Genomic DNA, 14,391 nt, shown 5'->3' on the forward strand with positions numbered 1-14,391 from the left:
GTACTATTTCGACCAAATTCCATTATCATGTTCCCAGACAAAACACTTGTTTAAAGGGGTCATATGGTGCGAATACGTGTTTTTCTGTGTCTTTGGTGTGTTATAAGTTGCCCATGCATAAATTAGACACGTAAAATTGCTAAAATTGGAATGTCGGAACAAAAGATGCATTCTATCTAAAAGTGAACGCTCTACCAGAGCTGCCTGAAAACGCCTCGTGTGACTACACACCCACAAATCTATGTCAGCTCGTGGTATAATTTGACTAAAATCCCACAAATGTATACGCAAGTAAGGTGGGCATACCTGTCAGTACAATTGCTTTGGAACCTGATGTTCCAAATATGGTAGGGGCGTCACATTTTCTGGCATATGCTTGCAGAATTCGACCAATCACTACGCACTAGTTAACTGGCCAATCATAGCACACCTCGTTTTTCAGAGCGTTGAGTTTTGTAAAAATCCACAAGTTTCAGAAAGTCAGGGCCAAGAGGAGATACAATGATAATATTCGTGTCATTATGTAAAATGACCCCTTTAAATTCTGCTTTGGTTACCGATGGAAGCTACAGGGTAAGACTGTCTTGAGTGTAGTGTATTTTTCTTCAATTAAAATATTATTAAAACACAACGAACAGTAATTTTACCTATTTGTTACATTTCTAAGCACCAAAGGTGGAATGTATGGTCTTTTGACATTTTGCAGCAGCTAATTAAGAATGAATTAATTAAGAATGAATTACTTATAGACAATATTCATCGAGGAGTCTTTACTAAAAAGCAAAAACAATCATTACATATCGACACTGTACAGCAAGAGCAAAGTTCTTTTCTATCCAGTCAAATGATTCGGTGAAATCTTAAGAATTGAAAGGCACATAAAATCAGCTAAAAATTTAAAAACATTTTCCCTGAATACAATAACTTAAGTGCAATTAAATAATCGCTACAACTACAACTATAATACCAAAACCAGAAGTTAAAGAACTTCCGGTTAAAAATGTATGCACATAGTTTACCGTTTGATCCAAAAATATTACATTTTTACAATTATTCTCTGCCTCATGAAGTGTTGTTTAAAAAAGGAACAAAGGTTCTTAGGTCGAGACCAAAATGACTGTATTCTGTACAAATTTATTGCATGCCTATTTTTGACCTGTAGTACTGGATTCATTAAACATTAAAGAAAAGCAAAAAATGCATGCAAACCACAAAAAAGACAAATCTGATCTGAAGTGGCACCAGATTAGTGTAATTAGGACACAAAATGGAGCCTGATGTTGTCGGTGAGACTGTCTAGTGTTGATGCTTTCTTAGAAGACGAGTCTGCTGATGGTATTGAAGCCTCCACCTCCACCTCCACCTCCACCTGAGGGTCCACAGCTGCCAGGGGGCTCATTGTCATCAGAACCATTGGGCCGAAATGAGCAGGCCGAAGTGGCTTGGAGAGCCCGGGCTCTGGCATTCAGCTCCTGCTCCTGGAAGGAAAGTAACGAATATCCTTTTAAATTGTAATATAAACCACTTGTGCACTGGATAAGAAAAAAGTTGCAGAACCAGATATAAGGGCGAGTCCCCAAAAATGTTTTTCCATCAGACGGTTTTCCTGTTTGCATTCACACCAGCATTAGGTTCTTTTATCAATTTTTTTTAATGCGGCCCTGCAGCGATGTGTCATGCATTCTTACTTCTTTACAATGTTAAACGTGCTGTTTTCTCATGCTCAACATGGTCAACTTGTCAAAAAACGAGTTGGGCGTATTACATAGTATTTCTGTGCTCGATACACTCCAAAGAGGTTTCGGAAAGATTTTTTCGAACATATAAAACTGTTTCGCAACAATGTTTCTTAGTCCCTTATTGGACAATTCTCGTACGGCCACAGGACAGCAGGAGAAGGAGCATGCGCAGAAGTTACTTTCACTTTTGTGCAGTAGAGAGAGGGAGAGAGAGCAAACGTTTGCGAAGTTCAGGTGTTTGTTTGTTCACTCCATTTTGGTGATCAATGTTATATAAATGGTGGATATAATGCTGGATTTGGAGATAGTTTGAAACTGATATATGGAGCTGAAACGGATATTTGGAGCCGTCCCAGCGCTAAAAGATGCCGGACATGAACCGCATGCGGTGAGTGAAACTGATGTCTGTGTTTTGTTGACAATGGGTGCGCATGTGCTTTGTTTGAGGCTCCCCCTCCCACCTGCACGCGCCGTATGTTTTCTGAAACAATCGTACAGCTGTATCTATCTTTTATAAATGTGATCAAACTAAATACTCTTTGAAGATATGAAGTATGCAATACTTATCTATAGGTACTCAAGATTAATATCAGATTGGCAGAAACCCTGTGTGTTACACCCGCTTTAAGAATAAATGTACAAACACAGGATAAATAAAATGAGTTCTAATTTGTCAGCAAAGGTTCAGCCAGACGCTTTGCACTGCCAACACAAGAGGCACTTCCTTCACTTTCTGCATTACTCAGGGCAAAGAACAAAGGAGAGGGACTGTTTGATGGCTGTCACCTTACTTTTTAGAATCAGCATGAATTAACTCTTTCCCTGTCAGCGATTTGAAAAAAATTGCAAGCCCATAACAGCGTTTTTTTTTATAACTTTCACAAAACGTTGATGGCCCCAATTTGTTCTTTTATATGACCTTACAATAATTGCAAACTTGGAGAAAAAACATGGAAAGTCGTAAAATCTCATCAATCACAGGAAAAGTGACAAGTAATATGTTCCCACCTGTAAGAAGAGTTTATTGTCTTTGGTAATAGCATCCATCAGATCTTTCTGTAGGGGTGGCTCTCCATTCAGTCTCAAACCATTAACTAATGCCCCTCCATTGCTTTCTAGTCCGTTAATTTCTTGTTTTCTATAGATCAGAACATAGGCTGTGTCTTTAGGAAAGCGACTTGTGACATTCTGCAATGACTGAAAGTTTGTAAAAGTCACTCGGCTGTCATTAAACAAGAACCAGTCGATTGGCTTGTGGTCGGCACACCCCATTTCTTCTTGTGATAGGCTGGAACCTTCCAGATTGTTAGGACATGGGTGAGCTACATACCCATCGGTACTACTCACATTCCTTCCATATGAGTAGTAGTGACCGCTCTCAGAAGACATACCAGAATGCATTACAACTGAACTTAAAACATACGGCACCGGAAGCATTTCCAAACTGCTTTCGGTACTCTCGCTATTCGCCCTGCTGTCCGTCACACCCTCTTCTTTCTGAGAAGGCTTGAGTTTCTTAGCTAGATTCTCACCACTGTCAGGTGACTCGGATGGTAAAGCTGCATCTGAGGAAGCAGAGCTGGCATGTTGGCACAGAGGCAAGCAAATGTGCATCGGGATGCCAACGTTGTCCATAATCTTGCGACGTACATGGCACGTGGCGTCATAAGAAAACCGTAGCAGAGTCAGAATGAGGTACTCGGGCGCTGACACCACCCGCATGACCTTCTCGGCCCTCTGGAGTGAGCCGCAGTGTTCGCAAAAGTAGCAGTTGTCATTTTCTAGGATTTCTGGTGCAAGGAAATAGTCTACTAAATCTGGCACAGACAAAGTGGGCTCCACCACAGGCCTATCCGTCCTGGTTCCTGCTTCTTTTACAGAACTCTCAGAGCTTTCACTGCCCCCGTTCACTGCCCCTTGGCAAGGCCCAACGTTGGAGGAGCTTTTGTACTCATCAGTGGGTCCCTGTGGCTGGGACATGGAGGGGCAGAAGGCAAGGGAGAGATCTGTAAACGGCTCCTCTTTTTCTGACAGACTTTGGCACTTCAGGCATCGGATGACTGTTGACAGTCTTCCTCCAAACATGCGCTCCACAAAAGTGCGTCTATCTTCTTTGACAACCATGGGATCAGAGCTTGATGGCACGTCAGCAACCGGCTGACCTGCAGCACTGGGAACGGTTTCAGCAGATGGGGAAGCAGGTTCAGGCTGTGGACTGATTACCTGAAGGTCAGAGAGGGTCTTCTCCTCCTCATGCAACCTTGACATGACAGATAAACAGAGGAAAAACCTTGTAAAGACTCTGGTTTACAAACAACTCCCCCTGCTGTTGCAAGTCAAAAAGGGCATTTATTTTGATAAAAAATGCATTGCACTGAACATTCAAATTATTTTTGTAACCATATGATTTACCTGTCCAACAGAAAACGTAAATACTCTGAGCAGTCTTGCTGGGATCCAGCTGTAAACCAGGGCGGTCGAGATGCATCCAAAAAATTCCTTGGTGAATATGCTGCTCTCTGGTGAACAAATACAGTATATCAGGATAGTAGTCAATAATAAACAGACATTAAGGAAAAATCACTCTTATTATTTAATTAACTATGAAATCACTTTCTTATGTGTAAGACATCTACTGTGTGCTTACAATGAATAGAGAACAAAAACACCATTGAACTATTTCATAGAGATGTAAAATGTATTTCTCATCTCACAACAAAGCCCTACTGGATTTGTGTCTACACTAAAAATAAATAATTTTTTTCTGGTTTTAATTAACTATTGGAAGTAATGGAATCATTAATAAAACAGTGTAAACAAACAAGTTTACAACAACCTTTTTTGCATTAAGTGTTAAAATGTGATCAAAAGTTTGATGAATTTTTCTTGATAAGCAAGAAAAAACTGATTTGGATAAGCATCATGATCTGAAGGTATTCTGGAGGGCACCTTAGGACATTTGGAATCAGATCAGGTTAGAAACATGATTTGAAAAGTGACATAAGATATTTACAATAATAAGAAAAAAAAATACATAAAAAACCTACAGTCTCCCATCTGACAGCCTATTTTGCAAACATCATCAAGATAATAATGAATCTGCTTTTGAGTCAAATAAATAATACATTAATAAATACATTTATTAAGCATCTATAACATGTGAGCTAAAAAATGACTTACGTATAAATAAATACATGCATAAATAGATAAAAGAATAAATAAAAACAGAATTAAATAAATAAATACATGCAAAAAGGAAATAATTCAATAAATAAATACATGCAAAAAATAAATAATTAAAAGGATAAATACATTCAGAAATGTATAAATAATTAAGTCAATAAAAAAATGAATACATTAATGCGTAAAAATAGATCTGTTAAAAATATTAACTTTGTACCATTTTGTACTTTTGTATTTATTTCTGTATTTCTACATATATTTTTGTATTTGTAACATTTATTTATTTTTGTATTTCTGTACTCGCATGTTAATGTTAAGTAGGCGTTTCTTCTCAATGCAGGATTGGTTGTTTGCATATAACATCCCATTACTGCGTTTGATGTATGTTTGAGCCATGAAGTGTTTTCTATAGGAAATACACAAACTCAAAATGCCTCTTTTGCGTTGTTAATGGTTGCCTGAATCGATCAAACCATGAAAACCAAAATGCATTTTTATTGTGTGGCAAACGTGTCTGTTCATAAGGGGGAAAATACAAGTATTGAAAAAATGCAGGAAAATTTACATGTAAACCTGTGTCTGCATCGAGAGGAGCAGAGTCATTTAATTGGGACTTTCTGACATGCCTAAACAACGACCAGGGAAACGCAACATTCTGTCAAACCTTCTTTGTAATAAACTCTAGTTTCTGTCAAAAGAACGTGACCTTAATGATAAATCTCTTACTCCATTCTAAGGAAACAGCTCAACATAAGATACCGAAACAAGGACAAGGGAACCCAGATTTCGCTCAAACCTTACGTAATAAACACTAGCAATTATTTAAAGAACATATGCTTATTCCAAGGATGAGATTAATCATTTTCTATTAATTACCATTTATTTATACTTGTCTTCTTTCACCTCCATAAAAAATGGCTCACCATTTCGTTTGAATCCCCCTTTTTATTTATGCAATTAAAACTGATTCATAATGCATTTGTAAATGACTTATTAATCATTAATGAACACATTTATAATTGCTTTATGAAGGGAAACTTAATGCAAAGTGTTTCCAAAATTACTTTAGATATTTATTTTGATCTATTGAACACAAAAGAAGATATTTTGTTCAGTTCTCGGGCACTTTTGACTACCATTGTATTTTTTCATACTATGGTAGTCAATAGGGTCCCAGAACGGTTTCAAGTAATTGTCCAAATATCTTTCTCTGTATGTATCTGAACAAAGAAATGTATACAGGTTTGAAACAACTAGAGAGTGAGTATTTCATTACAGAATTTTCATTTTTGGGTGAACTTTACTTTTAAATACATTTGTATGCTTTCCGAAGCCATGGGTATATGTACAGTATACAGTTAGGTCCATAAATTTTGTACAGAAGCAATTTTTTTGTTATTTTAGCTGTGTATCAAAGTGTATTCGAGTTACAGTTTTATAATGGATATTGCCTTAAAGTGCACACTCTCAGCTTTATTTAGAGTGTATTCACGTCCAGTTTAGCTGAAGGCTTTAGGAATTACAGCTTTAATATGAAGCTCCCCCTTTTTCAAGGGACCAAAAGTAATTGGACAGTTGAATCAAAAGCTGTTTTATTCACAGGTATGGGCTTTTCCTTAAATCATTTCTTCATAAATTAAGCATCATAAAGGTCTGGAGTTGATTCTATGTGTGGCGTTTGCATTTGGAAGCAGTTGCTGTGAACCCATATCATGGGGTTCAGGGAGATATCCATGTAAGTGAAACAGACCATAGTGAGATTTCAAAAACACAACAAATCCAAAAGAAAGATGCCAGACACATTTTGTGAGAGGCCATATCCACAATTTGGCACATTCTGAGAAGAAGAAAAACACAGCGATGAGCTCAGCAACAAAACAATCCTGGGCGTCCATATGAGTTAGAGGTGGATGATGCCATTTTTTCTCTTTATGATAAAGAAAAACACCTTCACAACGTCCAGACAAGTGAAGAAAACTCTCCAAGAGGTAACAATGTCAATGTTTGTCAATCAAAACAATAAAGAGAATACAAGGAAAAATACAGAGGGTTCACATCAAGGTGCAAAAGCCTCAAGAATAGGATGGGTAGGTTAGACTTCTAAAATAGCTGATCAAGCTCTAAAAAATATGATCGATGGATGGATCAAACAAATTGAGATCTACATAAGACTAATAAGAATAAAAGATATGGAGAAGGCTTTTAATATCTCATGATATGAGCAGACAACATCTTCAATAAAAAAGTGTTTAGGCAGTGATTCCATTTCCATGCATTACTTCCTCAGGCACTGGGTCACTGGTATTTTTTGGTGATATAACAGAAGACAGAAGCATCCAGATTAATTCTTCACTTGTCTGGACGTTGTGAAGATGTTTTTCTGTATCATGAAGAGGATTTTGTCATCATCCACCACTTTCTATCGTATATGGATGCCCAGGATTGTTTTGTTGCTGAGCTCAGCGTTGTTTTTTTCTCAGAATGTACCAAATTGGTGATTTGGCCGCTCTCAATGTTCCTGGCATCTTTTACTTATAAGACAATATCCATGATAAAACTGTAAGTAGAATATATTTTGATACACAGCTAAAATAACAAAAAATGTGCTTCGGTCCAAATATGTATGGACCTAACTGTATAAGCAACCTAAATGTCTCATCTTAACTAAGGCCAACTCTTGGTTTAATCTAAGTCCTGTCTTAGTAACTAAATATGCAACAGGATTCACATTTATTTTATGAAGCCTTTGTGTTCTTTTTAGACTAGAGAATTGGCAATGACAATCCACTCTCATTGAAAGTAAAAATCAAAACAATAACTTGTGAATACAAAGTGCTAAAACAAAGAAAGCTACGAGAAGTTATATAACACAAAGAAAAGTAAAAAATATTTAAATATTAGTCCCCATTTGTTGTAAATGCTTGCAAAAACTAATTCTGGGGGGGAATCTCCTTTTCTTTTTTTACATTTATATTTTTGGTATTAAAATATTTTGAGACAATTAACTCTTTCCCCGACCGCCTTTTAAAAACCAGTGGTTTTTAACATTTTCACTTAACTTTGATGGTAATATATGGACAAACAATATACCAAGTGAAAGAACAGAGTCTCTGCTTTTAAACAAAAGAGCCCGTGTTCTTTTTTATCACCCATTTGGCCATGTACAGACTTGACTTATTTTTCGAAGCTGCTAGCGTCTGTTTTACATTCTAATCCTATGCAATAAACCGTGTTTTCAAAAACATTGCCAAGCGTTTTTTTAAATGCCAGCGCCAGCGTCTTTTTCTGCAGCTCAGAGTGTCTTTTGAGGTTGAAAAAAACTTTTCTGAAAAAACACCCTACGCAGCAATCCAATGATAGAGACCTGCATGCAAGGATTGTAATTTGTCGAGAAGGCTCAAGACTCCGCCCAGATTCAGAACAATCATTAGAAACAGATCAAATATATACATTCTAGGTCGAGAGTTTCTGTACTTTTCCAAAGGTGAATAACAGCGCCACCTGCTGTACAACAGTACAAACACAGACTGCTGTAATAACACGTCTATGGCAGGGAAAGAGTTAAGAACAGCTATTTCTGCAACATTCTAAATTACAGACACACAAACTGCACAGAAAATAAACAAACCTGTGTGTGGGCTAAGAAAGCAAAAAGAAGCTGGAGTTTCTTCATAAGGGTGTTGGAGCCATTCAGATGCAGTGACAAAACATGTCGTCTGAAACTTTTAAGGGGATACTGTTAGAGGTGAGATATATCTTTAGGTTGAATAGTTTATTGGAAAATATTTAAATGCCGGAGAATCAGTTATGCATTATGAATTTCACTACATGTAGAAGACTTAAAATCAGCTGGACAAATTACATAAGAGTTAAGATGCAGATCTAAGACAAGAAAATAGATGTCAGACTTACTCTGTAGCCATGAATAAAATCTGGATGATGCTGTTCATGTAGCATGTGTTGCCCATATTCACAAGTCCCGTCTTCCCCGTTTCTGATTTGCCTGTGAGCTTGAGCAAGCCTGAGGCAAATGAGTTGGACTGTGAGGTCCAGGCGCTTTGGCTCAGAACAAATTTAATCTTCTCTTCATTAGGTTTAGGCAGGTCCTAAAAGAGAACCAGATGTTAATAAGGTGTCTTAATCACTTTAAATAAAACAAAGTATGCAAGTTAGCTCATAAAATATCCTGTCTTACTTTAATGGATTCAAGAATGCTGTCATATAGGTCTGGGAAGCCAGAATATTGGTACATCATGCAGTGGATGAGTTCTGCGAACTGCAGCAGGAAGGTTTTGCTGTTTGGAAGGCCATCATTCTTCAAAGATTGCACCAACGTTACTACATGGGGTACTACCTGGTATAAAGGAGAGTAGATCAAATAAGATGCAATTAATGCAACCGCTAGAGAATATTAGTTGCAATCCTAATATAAATTTCATTTTTTGTGAGATTCAATGATCCCATCGATGATGCTTTTTTTGTTCAGGTATATTTTCCCTATTTTTATCCATTAATTTCTACACTACAATAGTAAACATCATGTTCGTTAAAGAAAAAAGGTAAATCACTGGTCAGTTTACCTCCAGACAATATTTTTTTATTTTCTTCTAAAATAAACATCACGTTTAAACCCATGCAATAGATAATTAAAAGCACTTCTGATTTGATTTATATAATGAAACAGCAAATCTTAAGTGAATATAATTAATTTAATGTGAAATAAAACTGTGATACAAATTTTGCATTCAATTCTAAAATTCTCAATTCTCTAGTGGTTTCTGGAGTGATTGAAGTAAATGAATGGTTTATGATGGCCTTACTAAGTGGAAGGCTTCAGGAGAGTGCTGGAAACTAAGCAGCATGTGTGACAGAACCACCAGTGCTCCCTGTCTCACAATGGGGTACCAGAGACGATTAAAGACCTGCAAACAAACATTCATAAACAAACACAGATGAAGAGCTGTACCACTAAACATAAATATAAACTAAACAGCTTTCGAATACAATTTTAAGCTGTCTCATACTCCTCATTTGTATATATTATTTTCTGTGTGCTGTCTGTGGTTCTCTGAATGACCATAAAAGCTTCTACATTAGTAAATATAGACAAACCTGTTCAATTTTAAGCAGTGTGACATCTATGAGAATGGTAAACTTTTGAACAGCCGCAAGTCCCTTCAATAAAGCAATGACCCAGGTGTCCACATGATGGGCCAAAGGCCAGGACAACCAGTCAATCATTCTGAAAGAGAAACGCAGCAAGAGAAAAAGGTCAAAGTGTGTCACATATTAAATAAAAGCCTTACACAACAGAAACACAAAAAAGCTGGCAACATTTTGACCATCACTGAGCATTTAAAATACATCAGGCCATTCATAAAGCAGTTGGATAGAGGGCTTAAACACAAAAGCACTATTCACAGGCTTTTCACAGTGAACACACTGTCTGACCTGCAGAGTGCTTGTGTCATACTGGCATCTTTGACATTCTGGTCAGTAGTCAGGCTTTTGATGAGGACTGTAATCATTTGCAGAGGGATGTGTTGGACCAGGCTTGCCAGGGCAATAGAGGGTTCAAATGAAGGGTCTGCAATAGAATTACATCTTGTTAAAACATGTACAGCTCCTTTAACAGAAACAGTTAGGTCATCATTTTGTGTCCTTAAGTCCTTGTGTACAAAACGCTCCTCAAGGGCAAAGCTTTGACAGTGGGCCTCAGCAGGGGCCAACTCTGAATGTTTTTAATTTGCCCTTGTGAAAATGGTCTCACATTTTGAGTAATATTACTTAATTTCCCATATAAACCTTTAAATTCACTTTAACTTCATACACACTTGAACTTGACATCATATCTGGACTACAACCTTACAATCTAAAAACGTCTGACTAGGAATCTCCACTTGAAATATTATAAAACCATAACATTATCATCATGTAAATTTCACCATAAGAAAAGGAAGTTGCTTGCTGACCTGTAGAGGAGATGATTGCAAACACCTCTTGAAGCGAGGGCAGCAGTGTGGCGGTCTCTGCCTTCCAGATGCCCTGAAGCAGTGTGCTCACCCTGGTCACCTGGGTCACATACTCCCGCAACTCCCGCTCTGCAGAGGCAGAACAGTGGAAATACGCAAAGGTGCGTACAAGCTGCTGACAGAAGAGAACTCCTGACTTTTCTCGTGGAATGCACTGTGGGAAGTCCGTCAGTATGATGGCCAGCTTGGCACAGGTTGCTGGCTCTGGCCGTCCACAGATGATCCGCAGGACCTCTGTCTGTAGCAGAGGTGCCAACTCTAACACGGCCGGGCAACTGATGAGCAGCCGTAGGGAGCTGTGAAGATAGTCCAGGATGGCCGGCTCTCTGTGGTCCAAAGAGCCGTAACCTTGCTGAAGGAGACCAATCACATACTCCTTGCTGAAGAAGCTTGCAAATTCATCACGGTGGTAGCGTGCATAGGCCTCCTGCACTTGGAGACCGACCTGTCGCTGAAAAGCATCCTCGCCCACAAGAATAAGACGGGCAGTGAGCTGGTACAAGGCCTGGCATTGCTCCTCTGTCACCTCTTTTTCTGCAGCCTCCATTACCTTCTTCACTATAGCACGTTTAACCGACACGGGGTGGGAGGAGCTGACGAGTGCCTCCAAAATCTTGTCCATGGTTGCACTGTATGGCACCACAGAAAATGTGAGGCAAGATATTACTACAAAAAGAGAAGGTTTGGCATTAAACACGAGGAACTGATATAAACTTTTAGTAAAAGTTAATAAGTAAAACTAATTTAACAAGTATTTAAAAAAAATGGCACAATTACAACTGCCATTATTGTATCACCCCCTATGCATGTAAACAACGCTTCAAAAAAGATGGTTGATGAAAATAATGAGTGGAAAAAAGATAAAGTAGGCCAGAGTAAAACAGCAACACATTCAACAAACATATTTTCCCTCTTAAGCTATAGCTAAGATTAAAATGAAACGTAACTGCACTGCTAGCTAGCTACCTATGCTAACAGTTAGAGCAACAATGAATACAAACATATGTGGTAGTACGACACAACAAAGAAAATGAATAAATACAAACACTGTTACTGTGTTAAATACGCTTTTAATAGTTAGTCCGATAAAATTCCTACCTAACTGGCTGACTTCGAAATACAACAGGTAACGTCAGCGTTCAAAAGCAGCACTGACTTAGCAAAAACAAATCTCTTCCTTCCCCGACCTTACGTAAACACTGCAACAATCACCGACACTCACCCGACTAGGTCATTCCGTAAATCTGTCAGTGTAGAAGTCACAATAAACACCAAAATTATTTTTCTTGCGAGTTGTTTGATAAACTGCGACCTCTTTCAATCAGCTGTTGAAACTCACATACATACATACATACATACGTCATCTGAATGCGTGTCGACGCTGTCAGGACCCCACAGTCGATTCAATATGGGTCTTGGCCCAAATGGCGCACTTCATGTGGACTTGCGGTCTCGTGGACTTAAACTGCGCTTTCTCGCCAAGTCTACGGCTGATTCGGCTGAATCCGAAATGGCATACTCAATGAGTAGGTGCTCAATTTCTGAAAGAACTTAACGAGGGACATTATGGCCCTGTCCCAAATGGCGCACTCCGGTCTTGTGGAATTCCTCCGAGTCCACACTTGGTGACGTCAGGAAGTGCAGCCCTATAGAACCATTGACATAATAAATACAAACCCTGCGTTCCATTTAGAAGGGCTCATCCCTATGCCCTTAGCCAGGGGTCTTCAAATACTTTTCTTTGAGGGCCAGATTCCAAAAGGACAAACAGGATGCGGGCCAGTTTTTTTCCGTATCCTCATTTTCTTCAGTTATTTTGTTTTTTATTGCGTTTTGTTCCTTTTATAAAAAAATTGTTACTTGTAGACCATTAATTTAAACATGCACACAAATATTGCTTCTAGTATTTAAGCCTTTTCATGATATTAAATAAAAAATGTATTTACTTTTTAATTGTATTTTATATTCCTTAATCCGTTACTTTACCCTAAAATCGCAACTAATTTACCCAGCCACACTCCTCCAATACATCGAAGATGTGGGTGCATTGCTTTTCCAAGATGATATTTGGTTGAATTAATTAAAGTTAAATCAATAAAAGTAAAAGAAACTGAACACTATTATCACATCTTCGGGTGAACTCTAATCGCATTCCTGTGCCCCACGCACTTAAAGGTAAGAGACTTTGTGAAGTGCGAGTTCTGGGGGGAGATGAACAGCTGTTTTTCATAAATATAGCCGTTATACATAATGCATGCAGTAATAAAAACAACGCCGCTTTCCCCTTATCTGAGACAATCGTTCACGTGGTGAACCCTTCCTACAGTTAGCCTACTTTCAAGGGCACAAAACGCATTTTTAGCACACGACCTATCGTATGCGCAAACCGATTGCCAGTGGCTGTGCAATGCATTGCTGATTATAACGTTGTAAAAAACATTACGTTTCTTGGACTGGCCGATCAAATCGCTTTATAAGATGTAAATCATTATGACGTGCTGGAATTACTTTCGTTTTGAATGTAGCAGGGTTTTGGACTTTTAAAGATGTGGCGTCTCAGGACAATATGCATTTAAAACACACCGTTCCTAAAGTCTCTCCACTTATTTGAAAAGTTAATGCGGGCCAGGTAGGTAAATCTGATTAAAGGCCGCATTTGGCCCGCCAGTTGACTAGCTCTTCCCTAATCCCTTCTAATGGTTTACCATCCGGAGTGAAAGCTTTGAAGGGTTAAAGGGTGCAAGGGACTAAAGAACTGTTTCTTGAAGTGCCCTTCTGTGTCATCATCCCGCGCCTATAATGAGGAGGCGTCACCATGTAAAGAATCTGTGCAAAGAATCATGGGAGCGCTAAGTCACCATCAGTTGTCCTTAGAAATCCTTCATTCTTTGAAGTGGCCAGAGTACTTTGGTTTGGACGACCCTTCAGTATGGCGGCCATGATGGTTGTCACTCCGAAGGTCGATATATCCAAGTTGGAACGCAGGGCTAGACGCCGCGTTGGCCGCTTTGCTCCCCAGCTTCGATACGTGAACGACGCCGCCATATTGGTGAGGGCAACAGTGCTTTAAAAGCCCACTGAACCCGATAGGACGGCTGCACGTTTTCGGCTTTATAAGCACAATCACGTTTACATTTCTAAACATATTTCAATGGTTTACGATGTCCATAGAGTAGAACTTCAGTAGGATCATATCTCGATAGTAATGGCCTACTTTAAAGTTAATGGTTGAAATGTTAAATCCTTTTTTGTGCCTGTTATTCGTGAGAGTCCACTAGATGGCAGTGAAATGTTAAAGACAACACGGGCAACAGAATAAATAAATAACCACGGTGCAGTAGTCACGAATAAAACACAAACATGTAGGTTTGTTTCTCAAACAAAACACCCAAGGTAATATATAGTTTAATTTAAGTATTACATAACCGACACTGTTG

At 38.5% G+C, this 14,391-nt stretch overlaps 1 protein-coding gene across 4 annotated transcripts; it reads right to left on the reverse strand.

Annotated features, from left to right (window-relative positions):
- Positions 1-761: 761 nt before the first annotated feature.
- usp38 (ubiquitin specific peptidase 38) lies at positions 762-12,768 on the reverse strand. Of its 4 annotated transcripts, none has more exons than XM_056734357.1 (11): positions 12,314-12,768; positions 10,895-11,620; positions 10,374-10,509; positions 10,035-10,164; positions 9,743-9,844; positions 9,118-9,276; positions 8,835-9,028; positions 8,551-8,644; positions 4,152-4,258; positions 2,748-3,999; positions 762-1,478 (listed from the first exon to the last, which is right to left on the reverse strand). In XM_056734357.1, exons 2-11 carry the CDS (start codon positions 11,574-11,576, stop codon positions 1,314-1,316), a joined length of 3,021 nt encoding a protein of 1,006 aa, XP_056590335.1. In that variant the 5' UTR covers positions 11,577-11,620; positions 12,314-12,768; the 3' UTR covers positions 762-1,313. The 4 variants fall into 4 exon arrangements, with proteins under 4 accessions (XP_056590335.1, XP_056590319.1, XP_056590310.1 ...); XM_056734341.1 differs by lacking the exon at positions 12,314-12,768 and adding an exon at positions 12,177-12,298 and having other exon boundaries at positions 10,895-11,583; XM_056734332.1 differs by lacking the exon at positions 12,314-12,768 and adding an exon at positions 12,177-12,298.
- Positions 12,769-14,391: the final 1,623 nt, after the last annotated feature.

This window comes from Triplophysa dalaica, chromosome 2, assembly GCF_015846415.1.
Source record: "Triplophysa dalaica isolate WHDGS20190420 chromosome 2, ASM1584641v1, whole genome shotgun sequence".
NCBI lineage: Eukaryota > Metazoa > Chordata > Actinopteri > Cypriniformes > Nemacheilidae > Triplophysa > Triplophysa dalaica.

Coding starts and splice junctions, on each gene's coding strand:
- usp38 (XM_056734357.1), bottom strand. CDS start 11,576: ATGGACAAGATTTTGGAGGCACTCGTCAGCTCCTCCCACCCCGTGTCG. Junction 9,277..9,742: donor CTCCTGAAGCCTTCCACTTA/GTAAGGCCATCA, acceptor CCTTTATACCAG/GTAGTACCCCATGTAGTAAC. Junction 1,479..2,747: donor ACAATAAACTCTTCTTACAG/GTGGGAACATAT, acceptor CTTTCCTTCCAG/GAGCAGGAGCTGAATGCCAG.